The sequence below is a fragment of the Dermacentor silvarum genome, chromosome 3 (genome assembly GCF_013339745.2).
Source record: "Dermacentor silvarum isolate Dsil-2018 chromosome 3, BIME_Dsil_1.4, whole genome shotgun sequence".
NCBI classification, from domain to species: domain Eukaryota; kingdom Metazoa; phylum Arthropoda; class Arachnida; order Ixodida; family Ixodidae; genus Dermacentor; species Dermacentor silvarum.
The window spans coordinates 165,480,934-165,500,010 of NC_051156.1; the positions used below are offsets into that span (position 1 = coordinate 165,480,934).

Below are 19,077 nucleotides of genomic sequence, written 5' to 3' on the forward strand. Positions count from 1 at the left end.
GCACGCACTCGCTATGCACAAAAGCCGTTGTGGCCTCTTCGTGGATGGTCTTGCAGAACGACAGGGACATTTCAGCGTGTACCTATGCACCGCCCCTAGCGTGATACGTACTGCAACTGCAGCGAAACCTGTGGCCCTTTGTGCGTCCAGTATATCGCTTTGCGTGCAACTGTCAGGTGTCCAAGTATAGATGCTTCTCGCCACACCGCGAATCGCAGACTGCGCTATACGAGCGTTTGCATATAAATGCTTCGCACTGTTTTCGCGTTCTCGGTAGATGTGAACACTGCGTCCACTGTGATCACAATACGACAAGCGGGTCTGCGCTTTGATGACTCCTGAGTGGACACAGTGCTACTGCATTTAGTATCGGTCGAGATTTTTGATACCGCTGTGATTGCGTGTCATCGCTGCAGCGCATCCTACATGCTGTGTGAAATTATGACCTTCGTTGTAGTGACTGTGCCTCGATGGAAAGAATTATATGCCTCTTTACAGGATGCCTTTACCAAATTTGAAGGCACAAGCTAGTGCAACCGAGATGCTGATGTTTTCTTATCACCACCGTTCTTTTTTTTTTTTTTTTTGGCCCCCACTGCTGCTTGTGACCCCGGACATACGAATTGGCAAGGGAGAGATAATTGTACATTGATAGGAGAGGCGTTCGTCCTGTATTGGACGTAATGTCAACTGATGATGGGGATGACATACAGAATTTATGTGCCAGAAATCAGGAAAAGAAAATACAGGGGAAAAAAGACGAATGTGTTCCCGCCAGTTTATGTTGAAATTTGTCGAAATTTTTGCAAGCGAGGTGATGACAACGTTTGACGCCCAACCTTAGCTAACTGTAGCGCTGCTGCAGACGAGTTCTCTGTAGTCTTACCGATACGAACAGTTAGATAGCGCTATGACAAGGATTGTGCGCTGATGAAAAGACATTACAAGGATCGCTCGCTTTCAGGCAATATAAGTGACGTGCTTGCGCTCCACTGATTGCTCTGTGGGTCGTTACGAGTCCCGCAAGCAATCATAAGCGCGATCGCTAATGATGCGTTACGGCCTGCGCATTTCATCGCACGCAGAGAAGTGCTGTCGTTCCCTTACGAGCAACGGAGAGGGAGAGTGGGATTGTCAAGTAGGGGGGGGGGGAGGGAAGAACAGACGATTCGCACTCTATGATCGTTTTAGTGCTGCTATATATAGCGCAGAACAGAGAGTAGATACTACAAAAGAAATGACACATCCTCAATCATCGCGCCATTCGCTACGCAGCATGATTATACACAGTGCATATGTGTATTGTAAAGAGCATAGTGTAATATGATATAAACTCCTTAGTATAATACAAAGTATAATATACATATTCCAGAGAATATATACCGGGTGTTTCAGCGAACACTTTCACATATTTTTGAAGGCTGCCTGTGGCAGATAGCAAAATTCTATAGTTCATGAGCTGGTCTAGTCGCAGAGGCGGACAATGCTTGCGCAAAAATTGAAATGTATATTCGACTAAATAACAAAATTGTACCAATTAGATTTTAACTCATTACATTATGACCCATATTGCGTTTTACAAATTATAGCCGCGGAGTTTGAAAGGTGGTTCCACTTGGAACGAATTCTGAGGGTGACACCACTTTCGAGATGATTCCTGAACTTTGCGGAGAAATGCATTGGCGTTCCAGTTACTTTTGTGCCTCATTGCATAAAACGAGGATTTGTTAAGGAAGTAACTGGAACGCCAATGCATTTCTCCGCAAAGTTCGGGAATTAATATCTTGAAACTGGTCTCACTCTGAGGAATCGCCTTGCAAACTCCACGCCTAGAATTTGTAAAATTCAGTATGGTTCATCAGGTAATTAGTTAACAAATTCATTAGTGAATTTTTGGTAATTAGTCGATTATGCATTTCAATTTTTTCCTGCAAGTAACGTCCGCCTCTTCGAGTAGACCAGCTCCTGAACTAGAATTGTGCTATTTGCCACAGGCACCCTTTCAAAATTTTTGAAAGTGATTCGCTGAAACACCGGGTATATATAGGTCCGTCGACCTCTACTTGATCGAGACAAGAAGGGCTGGTTTCCGCGCGTCCTGCACTAGAAGCTATACTAAGGTTTACACTGCGCCGCATACGTGCGTTTCCGTACACTGAAGTGTGATGCATTACCGTAGGGAAAAAAGAAAGAAAGAAAGCGGACGAAGATAGCGGCGGCGACAGAACAACATAGCTCGCTGCGCGCAGTTTTCGCTTCGACCGCGATTCCCTTGAAAGCCGCGTCCGGCGGCGCGAATGCGTCGGCGCGCTTTTTTCAAGGTGGCTTCGTGAGATCAACAACAAAGCCTCGCGCACCTTCCCTCCTCCTCCAGCGCGCCGAGCATTGTCTACCGCACAGTGCGCTCACGACAACGAAGCAGTCGCGTCGATTATTATATACGTCGGCTCCTTATATTGTAGCATTGCAGGGGCTTTGTGCGAAACAGTGCGAGAAAACGCAAAAAGAAAGGAAGGCTATGTACACTGGTAATGTACTCAGCAAGACAGAGAGACAGTGTGTGTGTGTGTGTGTCAGAAGAAATAAAGAATGGAGACTGCAAAAGCACAACACGACCGTGCGTGCCCATCTCGGCACGCTTCCTCGATCGAGCCGACATTTTTAGTTTTATGCTTTTCTTTTCACTTTTTTTTTTGTTCCCAGTTCGCGACAGTCGACGAGCGTGGGGTGGTATAGCTGTAATGCACATTTAACGGCTCTTGCATTGCCGGCGCAACGTCCGAGACGAAGAAGCGTGAGGCAGTGTTTTTCAGCGGTCGGACCATGTGCGCGCAGTGCACTGCGAAGGAGGAGTGTGCCTCGCCGTGCTTGGCGAATGGTGGAGGAGGAGGCCTGGCGACGGCGACCACCGACGAGTGCCTTTTCGCGCCCATAAGTTCTCGTCGCACGTCGTGAGTGTGGTCTCATTTTGTTCTCCAACTCGGCTCCTCGCCCCCCCCCCCCTCCCCCTCGCGTTCTTATAATGGTTTTCACGTGTGTACAAGATCGTTGACGTTTGTGTGTCGAGAGGTAGTTAAGAGGGCCTTTCCCAAACGCAGATAGTGTGTTCTCACTTCTTTAGTCGCTCATTTTGAAACGTGCGTATATGACCTCCGCTTACTAATGGCCTCCGTGCAGTAAGATCAGATGGGTCGAGCGAAAGAACGCAGTCGTTAGGCGAACGACGCTCTGCTTGCGGCGGTGAGACAGGTTTTAGTTTTACTGCGGACAAGCGCCGCCACAAACTGTGACCGCTCTGTTCTTGTTGACTTTAGGACATTTCCTTGTTATATTGCATTCTTTTGTATGTGTGCGTGTGTCTCTGACCTCTTTCGCGTTGTCGGACTCAAAGAAAGTCGCCGTTGGTATATGCTTGGAATCGCGTGGGGAATCTAAGCCAGCACATTTCATATTTATAACGCCGGCTTGGTTCCAGCAGGTTAAGTGTCCATGCATGGCGTATAAGCCTCGTGCGTGTGAGCTAACAAGGTGAATGGGTTGTCTGCGTGTGGATCCATAAAGCACGGTGCGGAGTTACGGTGTCTGCAGCAGTCCATTAAAATGACAACGGAAGGTAACTTAGCGGATTTGAAACAGGCGAAAGCTCTGTGTAGGACTGTGACTTGTGAGACGGTGTATACAAAGTAAAGCACAGTTCTCGACTGGGTGAATCTTCGCATTCCATAGGATGTGCTGAGTGGTCTCCGGATTTTTGCTGCAGCATACAAATGCCTCATCTAGTTCCGCGAATATTTGCGCCGGTATGTTTTTGCCCTTAGGCAACCGGTTCTCCTCTCAAATAGCAGGGCACTGCCCTTTGTGTTATCATACACATTTTCCCTTCTAATTTTTTTCTTCTCATTCTAGTAAATCTCCATGGTCCTTTTTGTTTCCATTCTTTGCATCCAATTCACTGCCTCTGTTTCTCTCACTTTCTTTGTGATGACTCCTGGTCGTATATTTACAGTTGCTTGACCTCTTCCTCCATTCTGTATCCACACTTTTCAGATACAGATACTTGTGCACTTTAGCCGCCCATTTATTTTCATCCATGTTGCTGAGTCTTTCTTCAAAACTAATTTTGCGCGCTCCTTCTCTTACAAGCGCTACCTGTAGTCAAAAGAACACACATGTACAGCTGCAGCGCAAAAAGATTAGCACAAGCGACTGATGACTGGAGCATTGAAATTGCTGTGCGCGGCGCTCTTGTTCCCGTGCACACTGGTTATCTAAAGTGCCACATGATTCATGTTTCAGAGAGCATGGCACACTCGTCTTCGGCGTGCTATAGGGAATAACGGCATCGCGTGCCTCAATTTGTCTGATTGGGTGATCGGAAATTTGTGCTAACCTTTTTCCGCAGCAGCTGTACATCTTGCAGTGAAAAAAAAAAGAAAAAGAAAAAAAATTATCAAGTGACCTCGCCGATATCCATGCGAGCAAATAACATTTGAGCCCGTGTCGTCTATTCAATACTGGACGAAATGGTGGAGAATATTTATTTGCTGCAGTATTCATTAAATATTCTCCACTGCCTATGTACATCGTGAAGCGAGTATCCGACACTGGTGCAGGCGGACGTCGGGAGGGTTTATGTTTATTGTAGAAGGAGGGTGCGCTTCGGGGTTGTCGCTGTCCGCGGGATGAGTGCTTCCAGCCAGAGCCCACAGTAAATAAATACAAGTGCGCGCTTGATCGCTTTTAACTTTTGTTCTCAGTACGATGGATTTTCTTTCTGCATTCAGTTTTGCATGAAAGTGGCTCGAACTGTAAGCTGACAGACGCGCACACCATCCAAACCACAATGCAAGGATTGTTCCTTGCCACGTATGTCTTTTACGTCAAACCTTAGTATTTCCGAGTGCACACGGTGTGCTTCCATGCAGCCGGCAAATAGTTCAAAATATGAGCACATGTTCGGCTAAGTGGCCGAGGTCCCTAAGTGCTGGCTTGCACACCTCGCTAATGAGACGCGGCGGTCCGCAGCAGAGCACCATCGTGCCGAGTCCCGGAGGCGGCAAGCGTGCTGCCAGTATCTCCTTGGTGAGTCGGCCTTGGAGGAAGTTGGCCGGCGCGTCGGACGCCGGGAGCTTGCTCAGCACGTGCCAGATGCTGAAGTTCTGGCTGAAGAGCTGCGCGTATCCGTCGAGCTCTTCGCGGGCGATGATGTCGTCTTCCGTGGAGTTGACGTCCACCAGGACGATGTTTGTGCGGTCTCGCGGGTCGGCAAACACGTGCCGCAGCAGTTGCAGCATCGGGGTGACGCCCGATCCGGCTGCGATCAGTCCCAGATGGGCCGTCGGTGGCAGCTGGCGGCTGGGATCGCGCACGAGCACGAAGCGGCCGCATCCTTCGTACACAAAGCGGCCCTTGGGTCCCTGCACCTCGACCTCGTCTCCCGGCGTGAGATGGTCCAGGTACTGGGACATAAGCCCGCCGTTGGGAAAACCCGTGGAGGCGTTGCCGGCGTACACCTTGACGATCAGGTCGAAGGTGCCGCGGTGGTCGCAGAGGCTGACCGGCGTGTAGGGACGCACGACCACGCGGCCGCCTAGGTGCGCGTGAAGGTACACGTGCTCGCAAGGACGAAGGCCGAGTCGCTGCGACGGGTCGGGCAGGGAAAATCGCAGCAGGCGCACGTTGTGCGTCAGTGGCATCCGCTGCTGCAGTGCGACCCTGTAGTAGGTGCCCCGGTCCACGAGCAGCACGTCACCGGCAAGCAGCAGGCGCAGCCGGCGAGCTAGCACTACCAGAATGGCCAGTGCTCCAGCTGCAGTCGCCGCGCCGGCTATTACGAGGAGCAGCCGTCGTGGGCGCCATACAAACGAGAATGCGTGCATCGCGATAATCTCCACTAGATGCCGTACGTCCACCGAAGGTCGTAGAGCGACTTAATTAGGGCAGCGGAACGCCAACGAAAGCCCACAGGTACCGGCCAAGAACGAGCACTCACTGCTTGCTTGCTTGCTCATTTCATGGCGCTTACCCACTACGGGGGATTGGCCAGGGAACCAGTGTTAAAGGCCGTGGGGGAGAGAAAATGCAAAAGACAAAGTAAGACAGATCAAGATATCAAATTTTAAATAATCGGGAAACAGCACTAACTTGAGTGAAACTAAACTAATAAGAGAAAAATAATTAGGTACAAACAGCGAATTTGGCGGTACATGGACTAATCTTGAGCACTCATCTCGCGGTCAGCGACAGCACCGAAGTGCAGCGTCCTCTTCTTCGTCGTCGTCTTCTTCTTTTTGTGTTATAACTGTATTAATATGATTAATGTAAGCGTACATAAACACCACAAAGAGAGAAAAAGAAGTAGGCTTGCAATTGTCTCCTAAAAGGGACACCACGCCCACCCAGTTGAAGAAGAGAGAGAGATAGAAAAAAGAGATTATGGAGTTTTACGTGCCAAAACCACGATATGATTATGACGTACGCCGTAGTCGGTGACTCCGGAAACTTGGACCACCTGGGGTTCTTTAACGTGCACCTAAATCTAAGTACACGGGTGTTTTCGCATTTAACCCCCATCGAAATGCGGCCGCTGTGGCCGGGATTCGATCCGCGCGCGCTCAGCAGCCCAACACCATAGCCACTGAGCAACCACGGCGGGAAGAGAGAGAGAGAGAAAAAACAAGACAGAAAGAAAGGGAAGGAGATAAAAAAGGAAAATAATACGAGGAGGCCACACCACGCTTACATGGAAAAAGGCAATCCAATCCAATATAACACGTCACCCGACGCGGTGGCTTAGCGGCTATGGTGTGGCGCTGGTAAGCACAAGGTCTCGCGATCAAATTCCGGCCGCGGCGGCCGCATATCGATGGGGGCGAAATGCAAAAACGCCCGTGCCCCGTGCATTGATGGTTCGATAAAGATCCCCCTGGGGGTCAGAATTAATTGGGAGTACCTCACTGCCTCAAAATCAAATCCTGGTTTTGGCATGTAAAACCTCAAAATTCAGTTCAGACCACAACAGGTCACATCACGCGCAGCACTACAGACGAAGTGCGCTTACACGCAACGAAATTGTTAAATTGTCCCGAACAAGTCTAACCGCAGCTATACTTGAGCGGCAAGTATGAGAAACAACGACATTTGTTTCTTAAATCATTATTTATACATAGAAGAATGTGGACACGCACGAAAATTTAATACAGGAATACTTGAGATATTCGATTTTAACCGTTACATTGTAGTTTTGCGGGTTATGCACTTTTTAAAGGGGAAAAAATTACACAGTGTTTGTTTTAACGCGATAGCGTTAAGGGCCCAGTGGTGCAGAAAATCCGGTGGTGGCGTCGGTGTTGGCGCCGGCGGCGTTGTCCTGCCAAGATAATCATCCCGAACCACGCCGACCACGCAGGCGCTACGCGTGGCGCAGGGGCGCTGGGGAAACAATTGAATTTATCAAAGTAAATTGCGTCATAAAAATCGTAAAGTACGACTTAACCACAACGTACAGGCATGATAGCGTCGGTCTGTAATGTGAATTTACGAGAAAACATAATTCTATTACGAGAAAACTCGAAGACAACCCCTTATCCAGCATTTATACCATTCATATAGTGGCGCGCCCCATGCGGTTTTCCTTGCAAAAACACCAACGCACAGCGTGTTTTCTCGCGTGCTAGGGCTCGTATATAGGGCATTTTCTCGCTAGATGCTAGAAAGTGCTGGCGTGGCTCAGTGGTGGATTAGCAGACGCAGTGGACCCGGGTTCGATTCCCTGCGGAAACTGGGTAGTTCTTTTTCTCATTCCCAGCGATAGCTGCTACGGACACCGGACGCCACCGGCGGTGGCGGCGGACACACATCAACGCCAACATAAACGGCTGTTAAAATTATCCCATAGTAGTTTACGATGTAAAAAAAAAAAAAAAAAAAAGCCGCAGTTGCCGGGAAGCCTGACAAACAGTCAGGGATCTGAATGCTATCGCGTTGCACTCTTAAAGGCGAAGCTTCGCGTAAGCGTCCTTCAAATTTTGTCCTCTTGTTCTTCCTTAAAATTGTTATTTTCACTATGTTTACGACAAGCCGCTACTCTAATTGTTATCTTGTTCAGAACAAGTTAAGGACCGCACAAAGAGCGATGAAACGAAAAATCTTAGGAGTAACGTTAAGAGACAGGAAGAGAGCGGTGTGGATCAGAGAACAAACGGGGATAGCCGATATTCTAGTTGACATTAAGCGGAATAAATGGAGCTGGGCAGGCCATGTAATGCGTAGGATGGATAACCGATGGACCATTAGGGTTACAGAATGGATACCAAGAGAAGGGAAGCGCAGTCGAGGACGGCAGAAAACCAGGTGGGATGATGAGGTTAGGAAACTTGCAGGCGCAAGTTGGAATACGCTAGCGCAAGACAGGGGTAATTGGAGATCGCAGGGAGAGGCCTTCTTCCTGCAGTAGACTTAAATATAAGCTGATGATTATGATGACAGCCGCTACTGAGAAAAATCAGTCTGGAAGCTTACTCTTGAGAGGTACACACTTTCCGCCTGCTTACGGGACGCAGTATACATAGAGAAAATAAATTAAGCGGAACACCGTATTCATCATACACAAGGTACAAAATCTATGCACGCACTTTTGGGGACTACAGTTTCTTGAATACAAGCAGCGCAAGCCTCGTACTAAGCCTACATAACAGATATTTTGGTGGTAAGCTCGAGATATGCGTATTATGAGAGTATTTTATTCACGGACACAAAATTATATTTTGAAAGATCGGCGAAATTTCAACAACTTTCTGTTAGCAACGTTCGGAGCATACGCTCTTCTAATATCATACGCATTTACGAAACATAGTCGCAACTTCTATGCCACGTTATAGCAGTGTTTTAATACTGTCCAAAAGGCTGCTATAACGCAGCAGGCAAGTTACGACTAAATGTCGTAAATACGCGTGGCACTTGAAGGACGGACCCTCTCGACGTTGTACTGAAAATTCTTCGCATTCGGGCTGCCTTTCGAAATATGTTTTTTTTTTTTTTTTTCATAAATGCCACCCATTGAGCTACGCTGGCGCATTGCGGTGAAGTTTAGCAGATGGCTGAAGGGGAAAAGTCCAAAATTTCTGCAAGTGCACGGATATTATAGGCAAAAATAAATACCATGGTGTGCCGTTTCTGGTATTTTACAACAATCACAGTTCGGAGGTTATGCAGCAAAAGGGGTCATAATGGAGAATATTTGGGTGAGGGCGATCGGAAAGGTGTCACTGTGTTCGATCTGTCCTCCGGCCACTCGGTGATCACTCATCACTTATTCTGGCTGTGACCTTACACCCGGAAAATTAGAGGCAAGATGCTTAAGGAGGTCAAATTGAAACATAAACTCAAGCACCCGTTGGATCACGAACATCGAAGGCGCAAACTCACCGCTGCAACACCTGCCCCACACAGGGCTCTCTCCGTATATGTTTCTCTCCGTTTGCTCTCTCCTATACTCCGTATAGCTCTCTACTAATTTGCTATCGCAATTGATGCTTCGCCTTTCGGGTGAAACTGCGACAAATTTTTAAGATGTTTTAAGCCATTTCAGGCTTCTCGGTCAGATGGTAACAGCCAAGACCTTCACTGCTTTGCTTTGGAGCCAAGTTCTGAATTGCAACACTTTTTGGAAACCATAACGAGCAACTCACCCACCAGCTCTAAGTAATATCTGTTTTGATCAACGTTTTCTTGAGCGCATGCGACAATTGTTAGGCTTAAACAGCATTCCTAACAAATTCAGCATTAAGCATGTTTCTTTTTACCTAATCATGACTTCATCCTTGTTGGAGACAACTAATGTGAAAATCATGAGCCATTCCAGTCTGTGATGGTGGATGGCCAGCGAAGTTTAGCACGTATACGCGCGTTGTTCCTCGGGAGTCCGAACTATACGCGGCCTCCCCATTACGACGACAGAAGAGAAGGGAAATTCAAAATGGATAACCGCAACTTGTCTTTGTGGTTTTTCTGCGATAGCAATTGTATGGACACTCCAGGCGCATTTCTGCCGTCGGCGTCGCCGTGAGGCTTCGTATAAAGTCCAGGGGTGATAAAATTGTCGCCGCGCGCCGTTTGCTGTGTGCGAGTGAAAGCGTGCGAGAGTGAGTTGGCGATCGCGGCCCAATCTCGCGCACGCAAGGGGAGGAAGCAGGAAGGAAGCGCGCCGTCTTCCGTCAGGCGCAAAGCCCCGGGAGGAGGGTAGGGGGGGGGGGAGGGGGCGTTCAACTCCGGACAACCGCGCCCGCCCGGCCGCCCAGGCCGCTGTATCTTGAAAGCCATCTGCGTCGGGTCACAGTCGGCCGCACGCTGTGTTTTCGCGGCTTAGTTCGCGTTGATGCAAGACGCAGCACGAAGGTGGTACTGCCCCTTGCTCACTCCAGTGTTTTGACAGCGAGTTTCCGTGGTCATCGAGTGAGATGTGTTCATGTTTGCTTGTGCGCGCGTGACACGATGGTTGTTCATTTAGTTAGTATGCCTATGTTTACAAGTTTATACGGCCGATATAAATACTATTCTTACTTCGTATAGCCGTCCACTTATTTGTTATCGCAATCGATGCTTCGACTTTCGGGTGAAACTGCCTTTTTATTGCGATAGCCATAATATGGCCACTCTAAGCGCATTTATGCCGTCGCCGTTGCCGTGAGGTTCCGTATAAATTCCAACGACGATAAATCCGTCGCCGTGCCGTATGCTGTATGTGCGAGTGAAAGCGCTCGAGGCACGCACGCTTTCACGGTGAGCGAACGCACGGCGGAGAGAAAACGCGAACTCTTCCGTCATGCGAAAGACCGTGGGTGGATAGGGGGGGGGGGCAGGGAGGCGACGTTTAGCTGTGGCACCAAAGGCGTACCCTGCGACCGTGCGCAAGAGGAACTGGCGACTCAAACTCCCACGCAAAAGAAGGAAAGCGGGAAGGCAGCGCGGGAGGGAGGGGGCGCGGCTTCCACACTGCCAGCAACTGCGTACTTGTACTTTGCGCGGCTGAGGGCTGTCGCGCGCACCGTATCTTGAAAGCGATCGCCACATGGTTCTTACCTTTGTACGCGCTGTGCTTTCGCCGCTGAGTTTCCGTTGAAGCGATAGACCGCACGAACCTTCGCTCGCTGCTGCCGCCGCGCTTGCTCACGCCAGCAATTTGACAGCGGTCGTCGAATGTGATCTATTCATGTTTGCCTGTGGGCGCTGACAACATGCTTGTTAATTCAGTTAGTAAGCGAATGTGTCCAAAACTACTATCCTTGTCCCGTATAGTTTTCTACTATTAAATTTGCTATCGCAATTGATGCTTCGCCTTTCGGGCAATACGGCGACTTTTTAACACGAAAGTGTTTTATGCCGGGGTCCACCAAGACTTCACTGACGTATTTCCGTCACGGAAATACGTCATAGAACATAATACAAAGAAAGAAACCAGGAGAAAAAGTTCCACAAACATGCAAAATTTGGAAATCGAACCCACGACCTCTCGGTCCGCGACGATAGATCGCCGAGCGTTTAACCCATTGCGCCACAAACGTATTTGCAGAGAGCTACACAGACGCGCCTTATAATGTATATCTAACACTCCTCCGTGTACCCGCGCTCTTGCTCGGGGCGGTGCCGCCGCCTACGAGCAGAAAAGAGAAGTACTGCATTATGACACTAACGCGCACCGACAGTGAACGCTTCGGTGGTCTCACCACTACGACGCCTCGATGCCAGCATTCGAAGGGACGCTGGCATCAAGAAGCACTACCAACGGTGAACGCCTAGGTGGCGTTCACCGTACTCAGCACAGCGGAGCGTGGCCTCCGCAATTAGCTCTGAAAATGTTTCTGAAGTGGATCGCGGAGGCTGCAATTACGACGCGCTGTACGCGCTGATTTGACTCGGTGACGATTCAGTTACGTGCTTTGTCTTGCGCGTTGTATTAGTGTGTCAGTTACGTGCTTCGTCTTTCGCGTTGTGCTAGCGTGTGCAGCGTAGTGCAGCTTCCATATGCACGACGGTTGCTCATGGTCATCGACGTTGGTAGTCGTGATGGAGGAGACGTGCCACCAGGCGTCAGCGTGGGTGCATCAACGCCTAAGGGCGCTTTAGCCACAAAACACCAATAGACATTATATATCAATGTGCAATAAACATTACACTACTTCTGTGAAGACACGTTTCACTTTCGTGTTCTATACCGATTCCTATATAAGAGGGATCAACCACATTTTTTTCTTTTTTAATATACATTCAAGGATCCGGAGGAAACTAGACTCGCGTGATGTTTCGATGGCACCGCCAGCACGGGAGAGCGGAAGAAAAGGAAACTAGATACGCAAGTACTTGGAACGCCGACACAGAGAGGGCGGTGTGAACGTGGACATTGCTGAGGCGGGTCGCACAGCGGCAAATCTTTGAGCAACTTTTATTATCTACCTGGGAGTCTACTGATCTTGAAAATGGAGCCTATTAATAACTAATCTATTCAAAATATCCCAGGGACGCCGACGAGAAAGCTGTAAAAGAAGACGACGACGAATGCTCGAGCTGTGGCACGAGTGCGTTCGCGCGGTACCTGAGTTTTTGCACACGCAGAACAAAAATGCACGGAATTCTAGCCATATACAGCTTCGCTGTAATAATGAAGTTGTCAGGGATTCCTTCGTCCCTGTTGTAGAACAGCTCTGCATTATTTTTCCTCGACACGACATTGCAAGGTGCCTTCTTTAGACGATGTTGTGGGTGCCGTCCTATTTGAAAAAAAAATGTCGAGAGACCCCACAGCTTGTGCAGGATGGCGTAGCGGTGGGTTAAGTATAGACGAACACTGCCACGTTTTGTATGGCGTGCACGTTGGAGCAGAACAACACCACCTAGACTAGGGTATAGGGGGTGTTGAGCAGAACCTGTGCCACGTGCTCAAACAATTTGAATGTGTTTAGGGTGCCATGCGAGTACATGTAGCTGCCATGCCGGCACCAATGATTTCCATCTCAAATGGAGATGAATTGTAACCGCATGACAGCTGTCATTAATATAGTCAGCTATATATAGCAAAAAAAGAAACAAAAACTTTAAACTTGCCCAACTATTTCTGTCCCGGAGATGCATTGCGCACACAAGTTGCCTGGCGCGTAGCATATTTATTATTAACGAGTTTATTAACGATAATGCCGACATGATTGCTTAATGAACTCGTTTGATCGCGCCTCCGATAAACAGTCTTAATTATCGAATGTTGTCTTGCACCGGCCTCCCCTCGCGGATCTCAGCCATGTTTCAGACATTTCCTATTAGCATAACACATTGTGCGTATTCAATGGGGCAAGGTCAACGTCTCAGTTTAGATGGTGTATATATATATATATATATATATATATATATATATATATAACTTATCTCCTGGGGAACGCCCATAATGATAATGAGTATATACCAACTCTGCCTACTTTCTCCTTGTAAATTCGAGACAAACACGATGGATTTGTTTCGTTGTTTTTTGCTTGATTTCGTCTCTAACTACAACAGTCTTGAGCATTACAAGTTCGGGCAGAAGTGTATGAATAGCGAGTCTTCAGCTTCTCTGAAGCCTCTGCTAATGTAACGGCAAAAGGCGCTGCCTCGTATCTGAGCGGATCAGGCAGAAGTTGTGCCGAACTTGCGCTGTAGAAAGGAAGGCCGGTGCGGCTTGCATGTTTTCGTACAGAAGCGCACAATGGTCTTTGTAGTCGTAACGCAGTTCGCGCGTTCCAAAAACAGAACGTGTTTTGGAAGCCAGAAGCTATGAGTCACGCATCGCCTTACCGTGCACTTACGCTTCAGTGTGACATAATAGCGTATCCTTTGTCCACTGGCATGCTATAGGACGCGTAATCGTTTTGTTCGCGGAGGACATCTCGAGCACAAGTGTACCGCCTTTGTATACAGAGTGCCACAGTGTTACGTAAAGCCCGCGAGTGATGTATTGAACCGCACGCGAAATACACCCAGCTGATACACCCGTCGGTTCCTTAATCGCAGATGGCGCTGCACTCACTTGCTCAGTAGCGTCGCTGCATACGCTCTCAATGTAGGCACATACACGGAAACTGTTGTTCAGCGTTCCCTAGCATAAGGGGGAAGCAGTAATTTATTCTACGGTACAGAGCCAGTAGAAAGGTCGTTTGAAAGACATCTTATTGCCCGTGTGTTCTCGTCTTAAGCTGGCACGCGTTTTCTTTTCCTTTTCTGCGTTAGAAATCTCTTTTCTCGTTTAAAAGATTGGTGGCGCAGGGAAGAGGAAAAAAAAAACACGTAATGAAGCAAATCTTGTATTTGCAATAATTTAGCTTTGTGTATCAAATATTTAACAACTAACGTACACCATAAATATATCTGAAAATCTAACTGGAGCGTGTGCCACCACGAATATTTTAAACTGCATGCTCATGCCATAATCATTGTCATCGTCATCAAGACAGGCCAATCATGAGCATTGGGCACGGATGAAGATGAAAAAGAAGACGACAACAGAAAGCCATAAAATATAAAACATTTACCTGAAAGTAACGGCCACCTTAACCGAATTTGCGATGAAGTTCAGGCTTCGCGTCGCCTTGGGGCTCGCGTTAGTGTGAAGCTGTGCGTTAAACACTTCTTTTTTTTTTAATTCTGGCCGTAATGCGTTTCACGTCGTGTCTGTGCACGACGTGCACCTCGGAATTGAAAGTAGCGCGTGGTTATCTCGTCGCGGTGCGAAACAGACCTGACAGGGCGCGGTGACGGTCAAAATGGCCGCACTTGACAATCGCAATGCCGTGCGTTTTATGAGCGCACGCCCATATTCTCGTCCCTGTATGTACTGTAAACCTTCGCGATCCGCCATATATGGGACAGACTTGCTGCCCGGTCGGCGCTCAATTGCGCGGTGTTATTAAAAACAAAATAGATGGCGTATGTATGGTAAGAATATGTCTCGCAAGGAAACAGAAAAGGAAAAGCCTTTTTTCACCGCGTCCTTAACTTGGTAACCTTATTATGCACAATTTTATAGCACGGCGGAACAATGACGCATAAACAAGCGGCGCCGTTCTTTTAGTGGATTTGTCAGCATGTCGCTTAGGGTTACTGGACGCCAATATCGACCTAACGCTATCGCTTAAATAAGCGCTGACGTTGTCACGTAGCCGCCGCGAAAAGGAAGCAACAAAAGCAGAATCCGATGTCTGGTTCCGCAGCTTTATGAGAGAACAATGTGCGGAAAAATGAATTATGTATTCTTTATTAGTTATAGCGTCTGCAGCTTAATGTCGGCATTGCGGTTTAGAAGAGACACAGTCGTGGAAAAATATAATTGACGGTGCTGAAAACTGTATAATGCACGAATTTTGGCACCATTGATTGAGAAATAATGGCGCGTCCTCTAATCACTTTCATGCGATTGATTAAAAAAAAACAAGGAAAAAAAATAAAACAATACGACAACTCTAGAATTCATACTCCCTTCAGCACTTGGTCTCGTGGGAATTTGGCTGACGGGGTGTTTTAAAAGATAAAAACAGCGAAATAAACAAACTCAGCGGAACAAAGTGACAATTGCAGCCCCTGGGTCGGGCAACTGTTTCCCCATTAAAGTCTGCTATGTCTTTGTATTCGTTAACCGCCATTAAACTTCACGCTGAGAACAAGCGAGAAATACCGGAGGCGGCCTTCCGCTGAAAAGAAAAGCGATTAAGTGACCGTCAGCATGCTTATTAGATTTACATGCACGACAGTGCTCGCTCATTTATTTCGTCAAGTCGCTGATTCATCGATTGGTTGATGAATCATCGTGAGCTCACATGAGGTAAGACGTCAGTGACCAGAGGGACTGCAGCGTATGGAGGCCTACTTGTTATGAAACGTGAGAGCCTTTGCCGAACTGCGCCGCGGAAAATATTTTGTTGCGCTAACTCTCGCCGTAAACAACATTCCTGCGTGATAGCTCCGCACTTTTGCATGAACCCGAGTTGCGTCCTATGTTAGCGCCGTCATTAATGCCCTTCTTCAGCATTTCTTGCTCTAATACGCACTTGATCAGTGTAGTAGACCATGTAAAAGAAAAGTCCGCAATATGCGGATCCTTAATTATAAGGAGCTGTACCTCCACGAGCTGTACCAGGTACTAAGAATGAGCCTATTGCACTCACAATAGGTGGCCTTTTTTAAATCGCCATCTGGTGCCCCGCAGTCCGTGTTTTTTTTTTTTGTGTGTGTGTTTTTTTTTTTTTTTTACTCAGGTCTATGGACTCGGTATATCTCGGTCCCTTACTCGACGTACCGAACACGTGAGCTTTTCATCTATCTCCTCCTTATACTTACAAAGAAAAAAAAACTATGTTTATTTTGCTCATTCTCGTATTCTTCTTATTTTTACTTGAACGGTTTTCAGGATGCGATTAAACTTAGGTTGAGAGTAAGAAAGCGAAATAAAATGACGAGAAAAGAATTGTTGCCCTTAATTCTTATGCGAGTTTGTGGGTTTACTACTTTGTAGAAATTATTGCTTAATAATGTTATGTTATGTAAAGGAGTAATTAGGGATACTTATAGGAACTGACACTCGCTTATAGTCGCGCATTAAAGAGAGAGAGAGAGAGAGAAATGCGGTTTGGGAGTCGCTTAACATTAAGTCGTTTGGAGTCGTTTAATACAATTTTAAGGCCTACCGTGTTATGTCGTTGGGCCTATGACGGTGAACACCGTAGGTCCTATCATCCTATCTTGCACCAGGTTTTTTTAAATCTCTCTCTGTTTTTTCCCCCGTTGAACAGCTTGGCTAACGTTAGCTAGGACACGAGGTATATATAAAGACGGTTCGTCGATTACGAACCGGTTGGCTTCGTATATAGTTACACCCGCACTTAATTATTTACCTACACTGTTATTGTCGTATGTGTCGACCTTATGAAGCTTTAAATTCAGCACAAAACAAAAGCAGAAAAACAAAGGTAAAAAAAAAGAAAAGAGTTCATTGTGCCAACTCACATTTTCTTCCTTTTTTCTGTGCGCTTATTTGTCCCTTGCGATTTAGCATTTAACAGACGAGCGATGTTAACATGAGAATGTCTTCCAGATTTATAGCGACGTTTCTTGCACGTATAGTATTATCATGCTTACCATCATCATGATGTATGTACTTCTGATACCAGAAGAAACAAAAAAAAAATCCTTTTCACCCGAAATTTGATCACGCGACCGCGTCATGTGATTGATCGTGGTCGTGTCGCGTTGTCGTGCGCTCTCCGTCGTCGTGCTCTATAATTTCTGTCGTTGACACCGTAGCGCCAATGTCTTTGTTATCGCGATTATTGTCACAGCCGTAGTCAGACCGTCTGCTTTTTGATGGCAATAGAGCTTGGGGTTGAGTGGCCCGGCCCTACGACGATTTCTGAATATATCTCGTAAAAATGATAAACCACAAGTGCGGTGGATACGTCGCTGCATCTGAGGTGAACTAAGACATTCTTTTGGGCTTGCACCGAATTATGTTACCGCAATAGGTCACAGCGGGGCACACGCCTTGCGCAAGAGGCGTATTGTCATCGCGGAACGCCTTGACATCGCGGAAGACATTGAAATAATTTTTTTTTCTGAATGTGTTGGCAGTGGTTCCGATGTCGTAGTCGCTAAAAAAGAACCGCATTGTTCTCTCAAATCACGGACGGAGTCTCGCATTTCTCTTATGTTTCCGACATAAGCTGCGTAAACTTTGTAGCACCATCATTTCGCGGAATGACTCATTCTCAGTACTTTTCGCAATGTGCCGATTTGAGCCGGCAAACTGCGACACCTTGTATTCTTTGCCTCTTGTGTTCACCCGAAGTACGGATTCCGACTCGCTGATATGACAGTGTAACCTAATAATCATCCTCCTGCTATTAATAAGTCATATGCAGGACAAACGCCACCGTCCTGAGCCTGCGAATTCCCTAACATCGTCTCGACTACCCATTTCTCTACCGTCCTTGACTGCATTTCCGCTTGCTTGGTGCATCGGCTATATATGTAGATCCTACATTTAAAGTGACCCACCCAGCTCCAGCACCCCCTCCTATATAATCCTCCGCTATACCATGGGTGTCTCACGTAATTTGAGCCAAACCTGAAAAATATGCATATGCCTCGTAGCTGAACTGAACCAAGGTAATAGTGTTTGCCGTCGCTTGGAGATACTCAGAATAATTTTTGCGTTCCACCTAATTACATAATTAGTCTTAATTAATTAATCAACTTCTCAAATAATATAATTAGGCAAAATTGCCAGTGAGAAAAAAACTTACAGAGCAACATGAAAATCTCCCGATACAGCTTTCTGTTGCTCAATACGTGCTACATAAAAGTGTTTTTCAAACTATCAAGACGCATGAAAACTCGCTATAGCGTATACGCTTTTTCGCAAAGTCCTCGGTCAAAACTTTCTTCCGGAAATAGCATGAGGGCTACGCCTTCATTCCCCACATTTATCAGAATGATGACATTACCGTAAGCCAAGAGGCTACACAGGGGAGACCCCGGATTCGCATGCTCGCGGGTGGAGCGATGGCGTGTGCGATCTCAATTACGATTCGCTCATACAAAATTCAAGTATAGGGGCACGGCAAATAGCGGCTATAGTCTGTAAGCGCTTTTTCTTTCTTTTTTTTCGCGAAACATACACTCCACACACTTGCAAGGTCGTAGAGCGCGAAGCAGTTAACAACAGGAAGACAACAGACCGGGACAAGGGTCGTCCTTGTTTGGTGTCGCCCTGTTGTTACTGCTTTGCGCTGTACGCCCTCGCAGCATTATGGAATACCGGCTACCCCAATGTGCCACACTTTTTCCCACATTGCTCTTCTTGCTTATTCTATGCGTTCTCTTCCCCGCTCGCGCTATAGGCGGGCTTCTCTTAAATTTTACGTGTCAACAAACCCAAACCGCCACCCTTGTAGTCCCGTCGAAGATATATGCGGCAGACAACCTGCTGTCTTTTGTAAATCCAGTTGGGTGGGAACACGCATCGAGTGTCCAGGCTGTCCCGAAGTACGTTCACTATACCATAGC

At 47.3% G+C, this 19,077-nt stretch overlaps 1 protein-coding gene across 2 annotated transcripts in view; it reads left to right on the forward strand.

Moving 5' to 3' along the window:
• The window catches only part of LOC119445992 (solute carrier family 13 member 3-like), a 102,214-nt gene that overhangs the window by 39,064 nt on the left and 44,073 nt on the right, over nucleotides 1-19,077 (forward strand). Inside the window, exon 1 of one of the 2 annotated variants that reach the window (XM_049663793.1) lies at nucleotides 2,432-2,951. The exons of the other annotated variant lie outside the window; for it this stretch is intronic. Within the exon in view, the coding sequence (XP_049519750.1) occupies nucleotides 2,824-2,951 (128 nt within the window). The 5' untranslated portion in view covers nucleotides 2,432-2,823. Of the gene's footprint in view, nucleotides 1-2,431; nucleotides 2,952-19,077 lie in introns of those variants that run through there. 2 annotated transcript variants of the gene reach the window in all.